At 48.7% G+C, this 22,403-nt stretch overlaps 1 protein-coding gene across 2 annotated transcripts in view; it reads left to right on the top strand.

The window, feature by feature from the left end:
- Window positions 1-8,846: 8,846 nt before the first annotated feature.
- Elmo2 (engulfment and cell motility 2) overlaps window positions 8,847-22,403 on the top strand; it is a 37,024-nt gene continuing 23,467 nt past the window's right edge. For both annotated transcript variants that reach the window (XM_034495099.2, XM_034495098.2), the window contains exons 1-5: window positions 8,847-8,915; window positions 18,999-19,109; window positions 19,239-19,279; window positions 19,667-19,739; window positions 20,398-20,448. In XM_034495099.2, coding sequence (XP_034350990.1) covers window positions 19,032-19,109; window positions 19,239-19,279; window positions 19,667-19,739; window positions 20,398-20,448 — 243 coding nt within the window. In that variant the 5' untranslated portion in view covers window positions 8,847-8,915; window positions 18,999-19,031. The remainder of the gene's footprint in view (window positions 8,916-18,998; window positions 19,110-19,238; window positions 19,280-19,666; window positions 19,740-20,397; window positions 20,449-22,403) is intronic.

The following is a 22,403-nucleotide window of genomic DNA, read 5'->3' as shown; positions in this document are numbered from 1 at the left end:
ATAGACAGACACATACATATATAAATTTGGTAGATGTGGCAGAGCCCCAATTGCCACATTTTATTTTTTCTCTCTGGTAATTTATACCTTCTAGACAAAAGGTTTTTTTTTAATTTATTTGTTTTATGTAATGTATATATGTATAAAGACACTATAGCTGTCTTCAGACACACCAGAAGAGGGCATTGGGTCTCATTACAGATGGTTGTGAGCCACCATGTGGTTGCTGGAAATTGAACTCAAGAGCAGTCAGTGCTCTTAACCACTGAGCCATCTTTCCAGCCTGACAAAAGTTCTTTATAAAATTACCTCATAGATAAAATGTTACTCAAAAGGGGAGTTACAGAAAGATGTTGATGTTCAAAGCAATGTTTCATTCTATAAGCTCATTATAAGTTCAAAGCAACAGTTTCACACACACCTGTGGCTTCATCCTTGGACTTGACCTAGAATGAGTGCTTTTCCTTGATCGCAAATCTGTCCTAAGCCTGTTTCTCTTCTTAGCAAAATTTATAAAGGTTCATTGTATTCCTTGTGATGCAGCCTTTACTTTCTATTCTAGGAGGAAAGGGCACATTCTATTCTTTATTTCCCACTTTTTTTTATTGGATATTTTATTTACATTTCAGATGCCATCCCCTTTCCCCTCCCTAGAAAACCCCTATCCCATACCCCCTTCTCCTTTTTGCTTTTATACATTTTTTTTAATGTCAACCAAAGGCTTTATAAGTTTGGTAATGCTCAATATCAATCAGAAGTGTAACCTAATACCCAATCTAGATATATCAACTATCTTTGACTGGCAGAGACCTGTGAACATCTGCCTCCATGTCTGCCCCACCCCCCACTCATCACCTAGCTCCTCCTCTCCTTCTCCTCCTCCTCTCCTTATTCCTCCTCTCTGTACTCCTCCCACCTTAGCTCCTCCTACATATCACCCTTCCTGTTAAAATAAAACTTTCCTCTCAAAATACAGTTAGAGCATAACTATACTAATTTATGTCAGTAAGGTGCAAGATAGACCTAATGCCCAGTCCATCATTTTGTTGACTAAGCAGAACCTCTGTTATCTCTTCTAAATAAAAGACTTAGTTCTAAACCTGGCTTTTTTTTTTTTTTCTTGGCTTTAGAATGAATGTCAGCTGAAAACCATCCTCTCAAATCTTTTCTCTGAAAGTAAATAGCAAGGATTGACTATGGGACTATAAATTTTCAACCCCATCAGAAATCCAGAATGACTGAGTTAACTGAGATTATGGGAAGCATAAAGCATAGCTTCTAAAACATAGCCAATTTATAGAGACCGCTGAACACCTGGACAGTCCCTATACTACAGAATGTTGGAGCATCTGATCTTCGGCCTTCTGGCCCAGGATCATAGTGATGCCGAATTATTAAGGGCTGATTACTCTGTCTTGGCAGATATAATCAGTCGACTATTCTGTAAGTGTGTCCTTTTCTGGACAGTATTTTGTCTGTAGATGGAAAGAGGCAATTCTTGCCTAGTAGCTGTCTCACCACAATAGGAGTAACTCCAAAGATGCTCAATTTCTTCTTAGAATCCAAGACAGGAAGCTGTCAGGAGCAGACAGGTCTCTAATCAAAATGAACATTACTACAGAAATGTTTGTAACGTCAATTCTGTGGACTTCTGATGTTTTGAAAACCAACTATCCATGTAAGACTATCTGGACTGTTGTCTGTTACCTCCTCTCAGCTATTTCTAAAGAAAATATAGAAAACTCCCTAACAATAAACTCAAAGCCATGAATTTGCTATAGGCCCTTAACTCACAGTCTAACCATCTCAGATAAGTTAAAAAAGTTAAAGAAGGACTGGGTCTAAGCCTTGTATTCCTAAATGTGTTATACAGGCACAATGCCTATGATAGTAACAATATTCGTCTCACTTTTATATTAATAAGAAGCTCGTACCAATAAAAACCTTAAATTTGAAATCAAAGTAAATTTTGTACCATTTAAGAAATTATAACTTCATCTTAATAACAATTATACATATTTCTACCAGTAAGTTATGGCTATGCAATAAATCCTAGCTAATCCTCCCTGATCCACCAAAATCACTACTTTTCCCTAGAAAGACAGCCCATTATTAACCACCTCAGTCCCCAAGCCCAGGGAATAGGGGCGCCGACTCTTCATTAACTTCTTCAAGCTGATTATGGGTGTTGAGATATTAGAAGAGGGGTTGGGGGAAGAATAAATTGATAAGCCTATGATGCTGTGTCTTCACTGCATCTGGCTTGAATTCCAGGACATCAGAGGTTCCAGCAGGTGTGCTCAGCTTGCCTGATGAATAGATACACCAAGGCTATGTATTCTGCAATATACAATTCTCAAAACAAATTTTAGTATCAAGATAATTGTTTGTTTGAATTCTGGAATGTAGTCTTCTGGCTGCCTGCCTCTATCATGTCTAATCCATATAATTCTGGGCATTTCTATGAAGGTGTGCTCCCACCATCCTCCCATTTTCGCCTTCCTGCTCTCAAATTCTTCAACACTAGGGAATCCAAATTTTCAGGCACCAAGGCCCTCCACTTCCACTGATGCCTAACCCCTATTCCCCCTCCAATTACTACGAGGGTGTCCTCCCACCATCCTCTCATTCCAGACTCCCTACTCTTGAAATTCCCCAACACTTGGGAATCCACCCTTTCAGGCACAAAGGCCCTCTACTTCCACTGATGCCTAACCCCTTACCCCACCTTTCCTCCTCCAATTACTATGAGGGTGTGCTCCCGCCATCCTCACATTCCCACCTCCCTGCTCTTGAAATTCCCCAACACTAGGGAATCCAAACTTTCAGGTACCAAGGCTGTCCACTTCCACTGATGCCTGGCAAGGCTAACCTCAACTACTCTACAGGTGGAACCATGAGTCCCTCCTTGTGTGTTCTTGGGCTGGAGATTTTAGAATGGCTACTCCAGCTTGTTTCTTAGGACCATTTGCTTGAAAAATTGTTTTCCAGCCTTTTACTCTAAGGTAGAGTCTGTCTTTGCACTGAGGTGGGTTTCCTGTATGCAGCAAAATGCTGGGTTCTGTTTATGTATCCAGTCCATTAGCCTATGTCTTTTAATTTGGGAATTGAGTCCATTGATGTTAAGAGATATTAAGGAACAGTGATTGTTGCTTCCTGTTATTTTTGTTATTAGAGGTGAAGTTATCTTTGTGTGGCTATCTTCTTTTGGATTTGTTGGAAGAGGGTTACTTTCTTGCTCTTTCTAGGGTATAATTTCCCTCCTTTTATTGGAGCTTTCCTGCTATTATCCTTTGTAATGCTGGGTTTGTGGAAAGATATTGTGTAAATTTGGTTTTGTCATGGAGTATCTTGGTTTCTCCATCTATGGTAATTGAGAGTTTTGCTGGGTATAGTAGCCTGGGTTGGCATTTGTGTTCTCTTAGGGTCTGTATGACATCTGTCCAGCAACTTCTAGCTTTTATAGTATCTGGTGAGAAGTCTGGTGTAATTCTGATAGGTCTGCCTTTATATGTTACTTGGCCTTTCTCCCTTACTGCATTTAATATTCTTTCTTTATTTTGTGCACTTGGTGTTTTGATTATTATGTGATGGGAGGTATTTCTTTTCTGGTCTAGTCTATTTGGCGTTCTATAGACTTCTTGTATGTTTATGGGCATCTTGTTCTTTAGATTAGGGAAGTTTTCTTCTATAATTTTGTTGAAGATATTTATTGGCCCTTTAAGTTGGGAATCTTCACTCTCATCTATACCTATTATCCTTAGGTTTATTCTTCTCATTGTGTCCTGAATTTCCTGGATGTTTTGTGCTAAGAACTTTTTGCATTTTGCATTTTGCATTTTCTTTGACAGTTGTGTCAATATTATCTATGATCTGCACCTGAGATTCTGTCTTCTATCTCTTGTATTCTGTTGGTGATGCTTGTGTCTATGACACCTGATTTCTTTCCTAGGTTTTCTATCTCCAGAGTAGTCTCCCTTTGTGATTTCTTGATTGTCTCTACTTCCATTTTTATGTCCTGGATGGTTTTGTTCAATTCCTTCGCCTGTTTGGTTGTGTTCTCTTGTAAGTCTTTAAGGGATTTTTGTCTTTCCACTTTAAGGGCTTCTACCTGTTTATGTTCGTTCTCCTCAAATTCTTTGAGAGTGTTATTTATGTCCTTCTTAAAGTCCTCTATCATCATCATCAGAAGTGATTTTAAATCTGAATCTTGCTTTCCTGGTGATATGGGGAATTCAGGACTTTCTTGTGTGGGAGAACTAGGTTCTAATGATGCCAAGTACCCTGGGTTACTGATGCTTATGTTCTTGTGCTTGCCTTTTGCCATCTGTATCTCCTTAGTGCTACCTGCCCTGTCCCTGACTGGAGCCTGTCTTTCTTATTATCTTGGTTGTATCAGAACTTTGTGGGGTGGGTGTAACTACTGGGGTAAGCGCTGGGGCCCAAATTCAGCTCAGTGCCCAAGCTCAGACAGGATACTGCCCGAGTTAGAGCACCTGGGATACCCGCTTCCTCTGGGTTCTTAGAGATTGGGGGCAGAGCTGCCACCCAAGATCTGCTCAGTGCTCTGGCCAGACCGGAAGGAACCAGTGTTCCGGGCCGGGAGTCGGCACATTCTATTCTTGATCATAACTTTATTACATTTTTCTGGCAAAAGAACAAAAACCATCTCCTTAAACTTTCTTCCTAAAGTGATTTGAATCAAGCTGGAAATTCTATAAAGTCATTCATTCATCCACACAGCACTAATTCATGAAAGTTTGTCTTCATGTTGATGTGGAGGAAATCTGCCCAACAGGCTGGGCTGATGCTCGAGAATCATTAGGCTATGTGATAGCAGCAGGAAAGACAGACACAGACACATAGACACACTCACACCTCACACATACTAACACATCAGCATCGAGAAGCAATACTGGGATGAAATCTCTGGGGCTGTGCCTTTTCAGAGTGTACCCATTTCACCAAAAAAAAAAAAAAAAAAAAAAAAAAAAAAAAAAAAAAAGGCAGGCCATCTGGAAACTCACTTGCTTGTTGTAGCCTTTTCTAGTTGGTTTCTGATAGGTTTAGAGCAGCAGAGAGGTCTGCACTTCCTCAGTGTGTTGGGTTCATGCTATCATGGCTCTCAGCTGTGTTGCTCCACTGACTCAACCACAGTCACAGGCAGGGACCTAACCTCAGCTGCCCAGTGGTTGAGCTGGGGTAGCATGGGGGTGGGGGGTGGGGTATTGGAAAGTTCTTCCTTTATGTGCTGAGTGGAGTTGCACAACTGAGTAGAGGGCAACTTACCTAAAAGAAGGAAGCATTGCCCTAACTTGGGTGACAGGATTCTGATTCTGATGGAAGAACGTTCTTCTCAAGGAGGGGAGAAAGGGACAGAACCAAGTCTTTTGGCAACTTGAGCTCTCAAAGTGTTTCTGGTCTCTGCAGCTTCCTGTTAGCCTGTGAGTTAGACACTACCTTTCCAGGAAGCTCTTTTAGCGCTAAAGACAGCCGTTCTACCAACTGAGCCATACCTCCAGCTCTGTCCGTGACTCTTTAGACAATGTTTTTGTTACATTAATGGGTTGATTGATTTTCTGTCAGGGCACAAGTGTGGAGGTCAGAAGATGATTTGCAGGAATCAGTTCTCTTTTTACATGCATGTGGGCCCACAGAATCGAACTCAGTTCATTAGGTGCAGAGGCAAGCACCTTTAGCCCTTGAGTCATCTTGTCAGGTCCATCAGTGAGTTTTTAAAGAGCTAACCCTACACTCACGCAACCTGGGGGAAAAAAAAAACCTCCTTAAATCTCAATGCCTAAGAACGCACAGGCAGAGACCAAAAGAAAAAGAATTGCAAGTCCCATAGAACGTTCTTAGGAACAGCGTGCACTGAGTACGGCCAGAACCAGGAAGAGAAGGATGAGGAGCCAGAGACACAAATGTTAAGGAGGCTCTCTCTCTCAAGGTGGTGTGAGTGCAGGGTCAGCTCTTTAAAGTCATGGACAGAGCTGGGGGTGTCAGGAAGAGTTCCGGGTCATCCTCTGCTACATAGTGATTCTGAGACCAACAGAGCCTCAAAAGTCACTGACAAAGTCACATGGCAACTGTCTCTAAGTGAGTGTTCTGTGCCGGTGGAGACTTTTCTGAGCTTTCTACCCTCCATGGAAACAATGGCATTCTCCACATGGTGGCTCTGTCACTACCCTGCACATCATGGCTATTACAGGGTCAAGGCTGGGTGCCACCCACAAGGAAGAGGAGGAAGAATAGGGAGGATGTGCCAGCTGACTTCACACCTCAGCCTGAGGTTTGATGCCTTCCAGTCCACTGCTGAGAAGGCGGTACCCAGCTGGCTTTTGGTCTCTGTCACACATGAAGCTGGGAATTGACTCATGGGGTAAGGGTGGGGCAGCCATGTTACTACAGAAGCAGGGAGAAGGGTCACTGGTGGACAGCTAGCAAATCCTACCGAGTGACTGCCCCACAGAAGCGTAATTTCCAGCAGGTTCTATTCTAAGCAATATTGAAGGTTGCTGAATAAGTATCCTGGGGGCTCAGGGAAAGAGAGATGCTGAAACAACTGAGGAGGCAGAGGGAACAAGGGAATGTTGTCCAAGAGGAGCTGCAGAGCATCCCACACTGCTAGGAAAAGGCCAGAGAATAGGGCCTGGCATCCTTTTATGGGGCAGGGAAGACATGGGCTAATCTCAGGGCAGGAGGCTCACCGAAGCCTATCATGAAGGATGGTAGATTGCTCAACCAGCTGTGTGGGGTTTTGTCCTAACTGCACACGGCCTTGTAGAGAACAGAGTGGGAAGTTGGCCAAAGAGGGGAGGACTCTTAACAGGGCCGCTGTGGAAAAGTCATTATCTGTGGTGGGGTGAGACTCTCTGGTGGTGTGGCTGTTGGTGTCCCACGCTTCTGTAAATAAGCCCTTACCCATTGTGCTGGTTAGCTTTTGTCAACTTGACACAAGCTAGGGTCACCTGGGAAGAGGACACCTCAGCTGAGAAAATGCTTCCATTAGACGAGGCCTATAATCAAGTCTGTGGGGCCTTTTCTTGATTGGTGATTGACTTGGGAGGGCCCAGCCCACCGTGGACGGCTGGACAGCGCTACTTCTGGGAAATGTAAGAAAGTGAGCTGAGCAAGCTACCTGGAGCAAGCCAGTAAGAAGTGCTTCTTCTTGGCCTCTGCTTCTTGGTTGTTGCCTTGAATTCCTTCCCTGATTTCCCTCAGTTATGGATTGTAGGGGCAAAGGCCAGGTAAACCCTTTCCTGCCTAGGCTGCCTTTGGCTGTACTGTTTTAGCACAGCAATAGAAAAGCAAACTAAGACATCCATGTTCTAGAGGTGAGATCAATAAACTTATTTGTTCCCCAAGTTGTACTTGATGGAATGCACTTTGGTTTGTCATTGGTGCCTTATGGGGAGGGGAAATGGGGACATATTTGTTTAGGCGTTCCTGCAACACCCTGTTTCAAAATAGACAAGCAAACAAAGAAATAAACAACCCACCACAATAAGGAGGCTCACGAGACTATGGATGATAATAAAAGATAATAATATGGATCTGATAGGGTCTTATGAGGCTCCCGTAGAGCAGCAAAGAGCCTTGGGGTCCAGGACGGTGATGCAGACAAGAGTGGCTACCCTATGTTCCAGAGTAAAGCTGTATTGAAACCATACACATTTAACCACGATGGCTTTTGCTAAAACAGACAGAGACTGGCTGGAAGCATGCGGTATGTGAACCTATTGGAAGTGTGACCATCCGGTCCCTGCAGAGGCCTTACTAGCATTGTGACTGTGAGGGTAACTTTGCTTCCTGGGCACCATCTTGTTCACCAGGTGATAAGAATCCGCTTCAATCCTAAGACATTTGCAGGAGTCAATGTAACTGCCAGTAAAACTGCTTCACAGACAGTGCAAAGTAGCCATTATTTCGTCTCTCTGCTGAGCGTCCCGGTTCCCTATAGAATGGATAACAAAATGTCTGTCTTCTGGCATTGTTGTAAGGATCCGCTAAGAGGAATGATTAAAAAACAAAATTTGGAATTAAACAGGGAGATACCGTCTTGCTGTATAGTTGATCACCGGCTGTGTAGTTAGTTGGTCCCATAAGGCCCCTACTCTTTTCTTCTGCAACTGGGGATCGCGTATTAGCCCTCCCTACCAGCCTGCTGTGAGCTTTTAGGGAGACGGTAGGAGTGAGTCCTTGGCGCTGTGCCCGGCCTTGTTAGATCCGCAGGTGCGGTGACGAACGCCACCTCCCACGGATCCTTACCAACAGCACAGCTGAGCTGTACCCTCTCTGCCTCTGCTCAGCGCCCACGGTCAGCCCTGGGTGCCGGTATAATTAGCTCCATCTCCGTAGTGAGCAGCCGCGGATGCTCATAGCCTCTGACACGACTGTCACCTCCCACTCAGTTCCCTAAATCAGCTATTCCCATCCTTGAGTCGATCAGGTGAGCGTCACCAGAGGACAGCTTGCTCCTTACAACAATGTGTAGCAAGGACACAGCGCGCCCCTTCCCCGTCCCTCCAACCTCCTTCACCCTAAGGCTGTGTACAGAAATAAAAGGAAAAAAAAGTTTGGGTGGGGAGCAGCCTCTAGTGTCTGCTGGGAAATCACGTTCCTTCAGACCCAATAGCCTGCAGAAGAAAGGTAGTCTGTCTCTTTAAGAGGCCTCCGCGGAGGGGCGGGGCCAGCCGGCGTCGCTCCAGCCCGCGCCCTCAGTTACACCCGCCTCCTCTTTAGTGACAGACAAACAACCCAATGAAAGCGAGAATTTTCAGCTTGACAGCAAAACGGAGCAATAGAAGCCTGGGCCGGCCTGCGTGGGGCGGGGCTTCAGGAGGGCGGGGCAGACGAGGCCAGAGGATCGGCGGCGGGACGCGGGCGAGGAGCTGAGCCTCGGCGGTCGCCGGGTGAGTGAGGGACGCGCGGGGCTCGGGGCAGAGAGACAGAGTGTTGAAGGTGGGGGACCGGGGACCGAGGTTGGGGTTGAGGCGGAGGGCAGCGTCTGCCGGACCTCCAAGCCCGGGCACGGTGCGGATCCGGTAATCCCCCTGCCGTCGTTACCCATCCCTCTTTCCTTCTCCACTGCCCGGCTTCGATCCAGGCCGCTCTCATCCGCTTCTTCCCTCAGCACTGCAATGGCCGGGGTGCTCCAGTGCTGGTCTCCACCCTCCCGTTTTCCTCGGGCCCTGCAGATCTGGTCCTTCGCCGCCCTCCCTGGGCTTAGGCTGCGCCCCGGCCTGGTTCTGTTCCTTCTCCATCCCTCGCTCTGGCCACCCTCAGAGTCCGCCCCTCGGTCAAGTCTAGTAAACTTTTTTCATCCTCCCTGTGTTCCTTCCGAAAGCTTCCGGGGTCCTGAGTTCTGACCCTGGTCCCAGAGTTCTGAACACTCTGGTGTTCCTACACAACAGTAGCTTGGCAGCTGTTTGAAAGTGTTGATTGACGTCTGCCTGTCCCAGCAGGTAGGAGTGCCCACAAGGAAGAAGACCTTACCAGAATTTGCTCCATGCACCCACAATGTCTCCTCAGGGCAGGCACTATAAACGTTTACTAAATGAATGAACGAAGGGCTTGGGTTTGTCCGGAGGAGAGGGATGCAGTCGCAGCCCCTGACATCTCATCAGTTGAGGATGGAAGCCACTTTTTGGAATGCTTCCTGTGTGTCAGGCACTAGGCCAAACTGGGCTCTCCAGAAGAGAAATAATGCAAGTCACATTTGTTAATTAAACTTTTCTAACAGTCACATCTCAGGAATGTGAAATACGCAAGTGGAATAATTTATTCATGCTTTAGTTAATACATTTCAGAATATAATTAATAATTCACATAATCAATGTAAAATCGTGTTAATGGAGTTGTTGACTGTTTTTTAGTGCTAACTTCTTGAACTCTGATGTGCTTTGCACTTGGGACAGCCCTTCTTGCTTCACAGAAAGGCACATCTGTCAAGTGGTCGGTCAGTAACCACACGGCTAGGGTGTCACACGGCTGCCTTGACTGCAAAGTGCTTGGTATGTGCATATGTGAGGGTGTTTAATTCGAGTTAAGGTCTTTTGAGGAGACTCATTATTTGCATTTACAGATTAAAAATAGCAAAGTTCCTGAAAGATTTTACCTGCCCAGATTCATTCTACCGTTTGGAGCAAAGGAGACAGGGCTAGGGCCTCTGTCTGTTGTTCTTTTTTTGGAGGGGGTGGTTCTAGAAAGGGTTTCTCTGTGTAGCCCTGACTGTCCTGGAACTCGCTTTGTAGACCAGGCTAGCGTCTGATTAAGTGCATGCTCCACCATGCCCTGCTTGTCTGTTGCTCTTGAATCTTGTTACTCTTTTTATGTTTTGTGCTCCTTCTAAGAGGTGCCAAGAAAGTTTGGGGTGCAGGGTATGAAGACTAGACTTCTTAAAAACGATGGTACCAGTATTAAGCATATTCTAGCATGCTCTGTGCCTAGGTCATGTCTTCCTAGGTGGCTCGCAAGCAAACATAGTTAAGAAAAACCTATCCTGCATTTGGAGGTGTGTACCTTTAACCAGAGCACTATAGGGGCTAGGGCAGAAGTGTCCCCTGAATACAGGAGTTCAAAACCAGCCTGGGCAGTAGAATGAGACCCCAACTCAAAAAGAAAAACCCACAAGGCAAATCCTCCTCTGACCACGTCACCAGTGACCTCTTAGCTCACTTACTTTAGTGCAGCCTGGTCTCAGGGTTGGAGCAGAAAACCTGCGGCCGGCCCGCAAGAGCTCAGAGATGCTGGGGACACTGGGACTGGAGTTGTCATCAGGGTGAGTTAACTCCTCAGTCACTTGCTCACTGAGTGATCTCCGTGAGGACAGTACTGTTCTAGACCCCTTGAGGTGACTGGACAGTGAAGTGACAGCCTTCATCTTCAGGATGCCCAGGGTGGTTTCCGAAAGACAAGATTGTGTCCCATAAGATGAGCGTCTGTGCGAGAGAGAGCACGTGGCAGGAGAGGATGCAGAATCCCTTGTGTGTCACAAGTTGCCAAGTGGTGTCTTGGCCCAGCTGCATAAAGAATCTGCCTCCCCCGCCCCCGAAACTAAGTTTGAACTTCCATGCAGGGTTGCGCTTCTAAGCTTGATGGGTCCCTGTGTGCGAGCTGCTTGGTTTATTTACTTACCTGCCCGGCTGCTTAAGGCACTTGAATTCCTCGCCTCTCTGGGAGTGCTCAGGGAACTGGGGTGACTGGGACCTGTTGGCTGAGAAACCATTATGCACTGTCATTGTGCTGGGCTGCTATGGAGCCAGAACAGGGTCTCCTGGGCAGAGTAGCAACACCACCACTTTTTTTGTGGGTTTTCCTCCCACCTGTTCTTTCACACCTGTTCTCCACATCGTGGCAGGCAGGGCTCCTCAGTGCTGGGCTGTGTGGTTCCAGCGTTTGTAGCTTCTTCAGTTCACACTGTTAGAATCCTCCTTACTTTGTGCTAGGTGTTGTATGAAGTGCTTTGCAGGCATTTTCCCATTTCATGGTCACATAGCTTTTACAAGGAGCGGTTGGTTCTAACCTTTGGCTTGACTATAATAACGAGGTTGTCAGAACTGGGATCCAAATGCAGGTCTGGCCCCTCCAGGATGCAAGCCCCTAACCACCCAATGCTACTGCTGTGTGACAAGATCAAGGCTGGAAATCAGTCCGTTTCCTGCCTCCACATCCAGTCCAGAGACACTTGTGCTTGCAGCAGAGCTGTGTGGCAGGAGAGGACTGATCCAGAAGTGGAGGCTGGGCCTTTTTGTTGTCCCTAACTGATGTCCCGGTCTGGCCTTGCCAGTTCCTCTGGACCTCAGTTCCCTTCTTTTATGAAATGAGAGGAAAGGCTTAGCCTCATTCTTAGAGAACAATGCTGTGTTGTTATGGCCTCTATTGAAGGAGTTGGGCCGTAGCCTGGAGTTTTAGGGACAGCCCAGCCACTCTTAGCCTGCTGCACCCCACCCTGCCCAGGCTCTTCCTCCTTGTGTGACCATTCTGATCTGTTAGTGAGAAATAGTTAAAATTGTATTTTTATTTTGTCTGTATGAGTGTTTTGCTTGCCTGCAGGTATGTATGCGCACCATATGCATGTCTGTGGAAGCCAGAAGAGGGTGTCAGATCCCTTAGAGCTAAAGTTACAGACTGTTGTTAGCTGTCACGTGGGTGTTGGGAATTGAACCAAAGTCCAGTGTAAGAGCAGCCACTGCTCTCAACCACTGAGGGATCCTTCCAGGCCCAGGTTTCTTAGAATTCATCTGTATTTTCTGTCTGTGTCTGTTCCCCCTTAAATTTGACCCTTTGTGAATCAGTTGCCTAATTACAGCCAGGGATGTGCAAGTTCTGGGGTGTAGACAGTATAGTCACTAATGGCTCATGACTTAAACAGTTAGGCCTGAGGGCATTTTGGATGGAATTCTGTAGACACAGCTCTGTGCTGGGCATTGTGCTGCAAACTAGAGGCCAGTAGGTAGGGAGTAGGTATACTATTCAGAGGCTCTGTGCTCGGGCTGTTTCCCTTACTGGACCAGGGTCTCCATTTCAGTCTCCAGTAAAATCATTTGGGGAGGCTTCAGCAACCCAGCTAGCTCCGGGAGTATACCCATGAAGATATACCTATGGGGATATACCATGAGGATATACCATGGGGAACCATTGATCCAGAGCAGTGACGCTCAACCTTGAGGATACTGTGACCCTGTAATATAGTTCCTCATGTTGCCGTGACCCCCCAGCCATACAAATATTTTCATATTCATATATTCATCTCTAATTTTGCTACTGTTATGAATCATAATGTAAATGTTTGATATGCAGGATGGTCTTAGGTGACCCCTGTGAAAGGGTCATTCAAGACCCTCAAAGGGGTCATGACCCACAAGTTGAGAACCACTGATCTAGAGCCTTCTTCATGACCCCGTGGTACATGTGAACCACCTGGGTGGCATGTGAAGGCAGGTCCTGATCCAGAGAATGTGGGCTGGAGCGGTACTTCCCCGTTAGGACTGACTCCTGAGGGGTACCTCGTGTGTCCAGTTATCAGGCAGGAGGCTTCAGAGTCAAGATTGTGAAAGCTGGAGGCTTGAAGGCGCTCACAAGACCTGGCTGCACATGTGCTGGCATCACCAGGACCTGATGACCGAGGACGAGGAAGCCAGAGGGGAGGGCTTGTCTGAGCGAGTACTAGTTGGCTATTCGGACAGGGTGTTGGAACCTGGGGGACAGCAAAGGTGCAGAGTCAGCTTGGTTTTCAAGGGGGCAGGTGATCAGTCTGTGGCATCCACAGGGATAAGTGTAGACACCATGGAGCCGGCCCAGGTTTAGCTATGCTGATAAGACCATTAACCCACTGTTCTCTAAGAACTTGAGTTCCACAAGGTAGCTTGTGAGCTTGTGAGTTCATTAATGCATACTGTGTCTCTGCACAGAGGCTCTCCTCTCAGCCATACTTGGGTGAGGCCTGTGTTCAAATGTCAGTGCAGAGGAGATCTTTCCGCTCTGTTGTCCTCAACTTCTATCCTGTGGCATTTCCTCTCCTGCACCTCTTCTACACCTCACACTACACTGCACCTCAGGGCCTCGCACTAGTTCAGGAAGGGTGAACTGAGGGAAACTGAGTCATTCTTCAGATGAAAAGATCACAGGGGGAAGCCTCCACTGAGATTGTGATCTTGATTAAAAAGAGGGTGTGACCTCCAGTTACCTCCTCCTTGAGGCGGCACTCTGTCACAGGAAGCATAAACTTACCAGGCCTCCCCCACTGTGGCAAGCAGAGTAGAAGAGAAAGCACACAGGGATCCTATGAGCTGGGGGTAGGGGGAGCTGGAAACCTGGCATCCTCTATCTCCTGTACCTCCTGGGAAGGATTGTCTTTGCATTCCTAAGCTGGGCTCCGGTTCTGCTGGCAAGTTCAGCCTGAAGCTTCCCTGCTGGGGTGATGGACCAAACTCCACAGGACCTTTCCTGATGATGCACCCCTTCCAGAAGCTACTTGTATGCTCTCTGTTCCACTGGAGAGCATACACTGCCACTGCTGTGCTTCTCTGGCTGTGTCATTGGAGGACAGCGTTAGTACTGTCCTTGCATGGCTCTTCAATGTATGTGGGGCTCTCTTCTGCTTGCCTGATCATCTTTGTATTTGTGATGCCTTCAAGGTGGCTGCAGGGGACTGGGGTCTTGCTCAGCCCCAACAGGGGGTGGTGGTGGAAGAGGAAGAGGAGGAGGAAGAAGAGAAGGAAGAGGAAGAGGAGGAGGAAGAAGAGGAGGAAGAGGAAGAGGAGGAGGAAGAGGAGGAGGAGGAGGAAGAGGAAGAGGAGGAGGAGGAAGAGGAGGAAGGGGAGGAAGAAGAGGAGGAGGAAGAAGAAGAAGAGGGGGAGGAGGAGGAGGAGGAAGAAGAAGAAGAAGAAGAAGAAGAAGAAGAGGAGAGTCATTGGGGTTGGAAGGGGCTGTGGGCTGGGAGTGGGATTCCAGTGCACTCCTGCTGGATGATTGCTATTGGACTGAGTACAGTCCTGTGAATGGTGGAGCTGGTGGCTATTTATAGCCCTGAGAATTTTGCAATGTTATTGAATTGCTTCGACCTAATTTCCCACTTCCTTTCTAAGATGAAAATGGAGAGTAAGCAGACACATGCTAGAGGGCTTCCCTACGAGGGGATCCTTCATCCCGGAGCGCTCACTGTCTGGGAAGTCCTGCTCCATCTCCTCCCTCCTTGGTTTCCAGGGGAGGGAGAAGAGATCGTTTCTCCCTAACTAGGCTCTCCAGTAAGGCTTGCTCTAAGTTAGTCCTGAAAGCAGAATTGTGTGGGGACACTGTGTTGCAAGGCTTCCGGACCTGGTGGGAACAGTTCCTGCCTCCCGCCTGTTGGAAGCCAGCTCTGCTTTGTAGGAATGGAAGAAGCCAGAGCCATGGGGTTTCAGTGCACAGGTCCTTTTCTGCAGGAGGATGTAGTGAAGGCGTTTATGATTCCATAACTATGCTAGACATACGACAGACTGTGGGAATGGGGTATGCACGTGGAAGAATGATACCAACCGGAGGTGAGGTCCACTGGGCGGTGACACTTGAGTAGGACCTTTCTGACAGCTGAGGGACTTTGCAAAGCTCTGGAGAAATGAGGGAACTCGGCCTCAGACAGCCAGGCAGGGTCTGCCTAAACTGGCCTGAGCACCACCTGTGGGGAGTGTGGGCAGCCTTCTGTACACCATGGAGGGCCATTTTCTTTTAGATGTGTCTCTGAATATCTCTGGCTTTGCCTTGGAGACTACAGACCTAAAGTCTCCACTGACTAGCTATGATGGTCATGGACCAGGCTGCCTTCTTTGATGTGGGTTTCTAACATTCCACACGGGTGACTGAGGACGCCCCAACTTCTCTTGTCTAGAGAGCACACACCTACAGGCTTGCTATGTGGGCTAGGTAGCACAGGCCTGACACCCCAGCAACTCAGGAGGCTGAGGCAGGAGGATTACAAGTTATACCTGGGCAACTTTTTGAAACCCTTGCCTTAAAATAAAAATAAGATAAAATAAGGTTGAAACAGAGGTGGGGGTTGTAGAGCGCTCTTCTAGCAAGCTCAGGGCCCTAGCTAGCTGAGAACCTCAGTTGTAAGTGAAGGAGACGGATAGGGGTGGGAGGAAGGCAGGCTCTGGGTGGGGCCTTTGAATGATGTCATTGCTATCGAATGTTATCTGCATCACAGGAAGGGCAGTGGAGGGAGACTGAACTCTGCTGTCACTGTGGCCCAGTTCTGATGTAATGCACTTCTCTCTTGTCATTCTCCCACATCCACATGCCTCCTTTCTTCGCTTCCAGTCAGATGATGAGTTTCTCTGAACTTTCACCTCCTTGCCTGTAAAAAAGGATGTTTTCAGGGTTCCTGAGGCATCAGCTATAAAATGACACAGGAGCAGTGAGTTAGAGACTGTTCACAAGCTGAAGACACCAGAGTCACCCTGTAAATGGCCTGCTATAAGCAAACCAGTCTCCCCTAAGTGTGTTTTGCTCATGAATTTAACCAGTGTTAGCTAAGTGCCCACTGGACACATCCGTCAGCTCATGCCATGACACCACCGTCTATTCTGGCCTCCATTGTAGTTTCTTAAGCTCAGGCCGGTTGGTCTTGGACTATTCCTTTGCAGGGAGCAGAAACGCTGGCTAGCAGGAAATGTCACGTGGACTCTGGAAAGTGGTCAGACTCTGCCCATCTCTTGGGATTTTTCTCATTGCTGGTTCTGGGCCTCATGTCAGCTGTACAGCATAGCTTTCTCTGCGAGGCTCTTGGCTTTTCCTGTGGCTTTGGTTGTGAGTGGCTCTGGGTTGCCCTGGTGTTCGCCTTGAAGCTATGACTTTTCTCATGTCTGTTGTCTCAAAGCCTCTTTAGTCAGTGTCTTTCAAGTTCAGAGATGGAATTAGATTTGTTCAGCCAAACCTGAGTGTTCCCTTCCTTCCCTCTAGCTGTGGCAGCTGGCTGTCACTCGGCACCAGGCCTGTTGCTGCTCCCTGGGTGACCAGGGTGGCTGGAGAACTTCTGCTGTATGTGACATGGGTAGAGTGTTGAAATGAATCATTCATAACTAGCTTTGATAAATGATGAGATGACCTAGGGCAAGTTATTTGGGACCAAAACAAAGTGAGCACACTCAGCTCGGTCACCTTCAAAGGGAGTGTTCTGAAGGAGTTCAGGAAGTGTGCTGTGTTTCCTAACCACAGAGTAAGGCTTAACTTCTTTGAGGACCTTTATAAATGTCATCCTCGTTTGAGCATTTTTATGTTCTGCTTTGGAATCATGAACTTGCCATTCAGAGGACAGCCAGAACACTTTAGAACTAGCACTTACATTGCAAGAACAGAAGACAGAGACGAGGGTAAAGAAGGGACTCGGAGAATCCATGACAGTCAGTGGGCTCTCAATCTACCCGATTTCTTCAGTGGGAAGAGTGTCCTAGCCCAGAGCATTTTCAAGGTGCCTGCTGTTCCCAGTATGCATGTGTGCGCATGCGTGTATGCTTGCACCCTCTGAGCCTTCTCCCCAGCCCTCACTTATTTTGAAAAGTTAAAAAAACAAAAGAAAACAAAACCAAAAAACAACAACCCAGATTGACAAATGCTCTGGAGAGCTGTACTGTGTACTTCCATTTAGAGGAAGCACAAAAACAGGCCCAGCTCCTCAGTGGCAGTCAAGTCAGTAGGAACTAGGAGGCGGTTGGCGCATTGTGTGCAGTGGTGAGCGTGTTCCCGGTCCTGGGCGGAGGCTATTTTTATACTCTGTGTATGTGTGCACATGTGTGTAGATATGCTTACACTCCGTGCACTTCACTGTAGATTATGTCAGTTCTTAGAAACGGTCTCACTCCTGGAGCCTTGTGTCCAGTGACAGTGATGCCCCACCTCAGATAGAGATACCCTGCTGTCAGGGGCACAGCACCGCCCTGGCATAGCACACTCTGCCTTGCTGTTACTAGAATAGTGCCTTCTCCAGAAGTTAGCCTCATGAGGCCAGTTTCCTTTCAGGGGTTCGTTTTTGGGCTTAGGTCTGTAAAAGCTGCACGCTAAGGTTCTGCCAAGAGCTGCAGAGGCAACCACCCACTGCTGTTTCCTTAGGCCTCATGTACTTACAACACAGGAATTCAGACCTTCTCAGGGTACAGGGAAGAGCTGTCTGGCTGTAAACCCTAGCCATCTCTCCTACTTACTAGCCAGGTCTACAGACTTGACAAGCGTCCCTCTTGACCTCTGTAAGTCCGGTGTTGTCCCGCCTCCTTCTGAGGGCTGCCGGGAGCAGAGGTGGGTGTCCTTTCACAGCCTGATGTTTTTGACAGCCGACTCTTGGCACAGACCACCCCTCGGGAAATGGTCCTAAGCTTCCTTCTCTCTGCCTGGGGGTGTAGAGGACATACTTTACCCCTTTACACTAGAGAGGGTTGTACCCACCAGGCTGTGAGAGCTGGCATCTGTTGGGGCTGGAAAATTGATAGCACACACGATTAACAGCTTAGCCACAGTGGTGTCACACACGCTGACAGAGGCAGGTGGTCCCCATTAGCCAGGCATGAACTGCAGGCGAGCGGCTGAACCTCGAGGAGGCAAAAGGGCTTTTTCATTAAGAGAGCGCCTGCTCCCAAACCTGTAGACAAGGAGTGTAAATATACATTGAAATAATCCATCAGCAGTGTGACTGCCTTCCTCAGACCTGGGAGAGAGCCTCAGCACTGCCCAGAATACCACTAAGCCACCAGAGTTGCCTAGGATACCAGTCACATGAGTCCGTCTCCCAGACTTGCCCCAGCTGATTTATTTCCCTTTATTCTGAAGAGCAGTGGGGGTGGGGCTTAGATGCACATTCACAGCCCTGCCCTGTAGAGGGGCCTTTGTGTGAGAGCATCCTTAGGCCTATGCTTGAGCCCCTGGCAACCCTTGCCCTTGGCACTGGGGACCAAAATAGTATTTCCTGTCTCAGTTCTCTTCCCAGTGTTTGGAACTCTACATCATCCTACAGGGAGGAGGCTCCACGTTGTGTCCTTTGAAGGGGCAGCAGTGGTAGCAGTGGGTGGGGAGGAGAGAGCGTGGTTGGGCCTGCGGACACTGGGATCTTCCGAGTGTGACTGCTGAGCAGAAGTGGCCTGGCCCCTTCAGCTAACCACTCAACCGAGAAAGACTGTCTAGTCTTCTCTGCTCCAGAGCATGTGCTTCTCTCATCCGAGGCCCTAAGATGGGAGTGTACGCTCAGTGAGCTCTGCCCGCCCCAGTCCTGTTGACCCTCGCACCGACCCTCTGTCACACTGGTGGATCTTGCTGCTGCCTGAGCTGCAGATGATAGAGAGGTTTGCCCTGTTTCTCTTGCTGATTGAATCTAGGGAGACAGAAGCCCAGGGAGAGGCTGCGGCACGAACCTGAGAACTGCATGCCGAGTAGTTCACATGTCACCTCAGATGCTGTCTTCAGACCTCCAGAGTGCACAGCAAGAACAAACAGGAAGGCATTCTCTGACCTCTCCTTGGCTCTCTCTCCAGGCAGCTGTCTTGAAGTAGGGGCCGCTGGGAACAATGCCGCCTCCATCGGACATTGTCAAAGTGGCCATTGAGTGGCCAGGTGCTAATGCCCAGCTCCTTGAAATTGACCAGGTATGCTCCTGCTGTGAGAGTCAGGGCTGTCGGGGGATGTGTTTAGGCCTAGAGGCCCCTGGCATTGTGAGTAAGGGTAGCCCCATCCTCAGAAGCACATGGTGAAGGATCTCCTCCCCTCTCTTTCAGAAACGGCCCCTGGCATCTATCATCAAGGAAGTGTGTGATGGGTAGGTTAAAGTGACTTCCTTTCCACAGTGACAGCAAGGCTGCCCAGCCTTGGAGGAATCTGTACAGATGATGTCCAGTTGGTTGGGTCATTGTCTTACCAAGGAAGGACAACTGATAAGGTCCCTGAGGCCTCCTGAGACCCTCATTTGTTCCTGGGCCTCAGAGTGTCCTTTGGGAGGTCTGGGTAGGATGTGAGACCCATGCCCCTCTGCCTGTGCCTCCTTCTGTGTTGCTGATCCTCTCAGGATCTTAGCCAAAAGTTCTGTTTGGATTTCATTGTGCTCCAGACAGGCTGGCAGGTCCCCGAGTGACTTTTGAGAACCAGTCTGCTGCTCTGGACAAGCCCAGAGGAGAGGCCAGCATGGTGTACTGTTTTCTTCCCACAGGTGGTCAGTGCCAAACCCGGAGTACTACACGCTCCGCTATGCAGATGGGCCCCAACTCTATGTCACCGAGCAGGCAAGTACAGGACAGCAAGGGCAGGCAAGCTTTGCTTGCAAGTGACCTGCCAAGGAGATGGCACAGTCTAGCTTCTTACTGTCAGGGCGGCTCCAATTCCCGGTTAAAGAGCTGCCCTTTAGGCCACGTGGAGAACACCAGCTGGCTCCCTGTTGGCTGAGGTAGCTTTTGCTTCAAGACCTGGAGCTCTTGAGGAAAATCTTGGAATCTCTGTAAGAAGCAAGTAGGAAGAGGCCTAGCTGCAGAAGAACCTCAGTGTACTGCAGTTGTCCCTCGGTAGCCATGGAGAGTGGTCCCCAGAAGCCCTGGGTACTAAAGTCTGTGGAGGTACAAATGGCACAGTAGCTGTCTGTCACCTAGGCACATCCTCTGCACACTAAAATCCCCCTGGATGCAGAATGTGCCTCATGCAGTAGGCGGACCATGGATGTACCTGGTATCCAGCAATGCTTAGGGGTCCAGATAAGGACAACAGGCAGGAACGTTCAAAGCCAACCCTTCCCCTGCAGATAGCTTTGGCTCACTGCCAGATGAATCATCTGCAGATGAAGAGAGTCAATACACTGTAAAAATGGCCACCAGTCCTTACTGATTCACCTCCATGTACTGTTTTAATATTGTCTTTTTGTTCTGTTCTGTTTTATTTTTTGCTACCCAGACCCGAAGTGACATTAAGAATGGGACAATCTTACAGCTGGCCATCTCCCCGGTAGGTATCCAGTCCTCCTGGCACACATGAGCACCTGTCTGCCTGTGGTGGGGTGGACTCTGTTCCCCAGGTGTGAGACCACAGAGATTGTGAAGAAATCCCTCGCCCTCACAGCCGGGCTGGCAGCTCATGACCAAGCTCAGCCTCTTGTCATGTGGGCAGGTTGAGCGGGACCAACTTTCTCAGCATAGGGGTTTCCAGAAGGCTTTCCCAGAGACAGGGACCCTGGGCTTAGAGGCTAAAGCTGGGAGTGACGGAAAGAAGAAACATGTTTCCTAGTGTAGAAGCCAGAGCTGTGGGCGTGAGGGAGAGACCAGTCTTGAAGGCACTCGCACAGCTGCCTGTGGACTCAGACTTTACTCAGAAAGAAGTGGAATCCATGAGGAGCATGCCCCGTGCATCCTACTGAGTGTTAGAAAGGCCACATTCACAGGCAGACAAGAGAGACTGGTGGGAGAGTGATCTCTCAGTAACTGGGAAGGGCGACATCCCAGCAGACACAGTGGGGTGGCGGGATTGACAGGCACAAGGAAGACTTGAGAGATAAGCTTGGTGAATGTGTCAGAGTACTGGGGTGGGAACAGAGGACTTGGGGATCCTCTCATTCTATATAAGCAACCCTTAAAGACAAGTAAGGGGAGCAGGCTGGGCAGGGTGGGGAGCAGAAGCCAGGAGCATTTGGTCCCAGCATTTGGGAGGCAGAGGCAGGAGGATCATGAATTCAAAGTCATCTTCAGCTACAGGCTGGTCAAAGCTAATGTAAGCTCCAGAGACCGTGTCTCAAGACCATGGGGGGGGTGGTGAGGAAGGGTGAGAAACTACTCAGGCAGGGCAGGGGAGAGGAAGGGGAGGCTTGCAGTGCAGGGAGCACAGGGTGGATGAGCCAGATTGTCACACAGACCACTGGGGTGCCACAGCCCCACTGCCCACAGCCGGTGAGCAGCCAGCTGTCTTGAGTGAAAGTTGAGGGCACAGTGGAGAAGCTTACGTCTGCCACTGTGTCAGGGAGCTCGGTCTCCAACAGAAGAAGAGGGGACAGGAACCCGGGAGATGTGGGGTCCAAAAGCTGTTAGTCTGAAACACAGGGGAAGCATGTTAATGTTTCAAAACTTGTGAAGTCTGGCACGGAAGTGGAACGTCCTCTGCTTCTTGTGTCCTACCCTCCAGCCTGAGGGAGGCCCTTTCCTGCAGTTTTTCATGTGTCCCATGGATGAGTTCAGATGGGAGAGAGGGGTAAGGGTTCAGTCTGCATCGGGGCAAGGAGGCAGGCCTGAGACAGACATGGTCCCAGGGCTCAGCCTTTGTCACGCTTGTAGGAAATTAGGGTCATGCTTTCTTTTTGAGGGAAGGACCCACTTGTCTGGAGAGGGTTTGCAGGGGAGTGCCAGCCAGTGCTTGCCCTGTGTTTTGCTAACTCTTCCTGACTGTATCAGTTCAACGGAGAGGGAAACAAAGATACTGAGGACTAAGGTTGAGTGTCTTGCCTTGGGTGAAACTGAGAAGGTTGCCAAGCCAGGTTCAGACTCAGGCCCGTGAGTCTCAGCCAGTTTACTTAGCATCCTGTTCACCTCCCTCCTCTCCTGAAGGAGCTTCTCAGAGTAAGAACCTCAACCTCCCCATCTCCCCACAACCACAAGCTAGGCTCTGCTGATTTCATGTGACAATCTGAGGAAGGACAGAGAGCATTTTATAGACCTCAGTATAAAGTGGAGCAGTGGACAGCAGCTGGGAAGGCTGTCTCGGGAGGGAGATTGACATTTGGGCTTGGAGTTTCTAAGCTTGGTGTAGACCAGAGCTTGCAGGTTGTCTCGGGCATACCCTTCCTCCACTGTGGGATTAGGAGAATCTGTGTGTCACCGAGGCCCCCTTTGTAACAGACAGAGAGGCAAGGGAGAGGTAGCCAGCCCCACTCCCTGCCCTCCAGTCACTTCCTGACACTGAGCAGGCAGGTAGGC

This window comes from Arvicanthis niloticus, chromosome 2 (genome assembly GCF_011762505.2).
Source record: "Arvicanthis niloticus isolate mArvNil1 chromosome 2, mArvNil1.pat.X, whole genome shotgun sequence".
Taxonomy (NCBI): domain Eukaryota; kingdom Metazoa; phylum Chordata; class Mammalia; order Rodentia; family Muridae; genus Arvicanthis; species Arvicanthis niloticus.
This window is presented reverse-complemented; position numbering and strand designations above follow the sequence as displayed.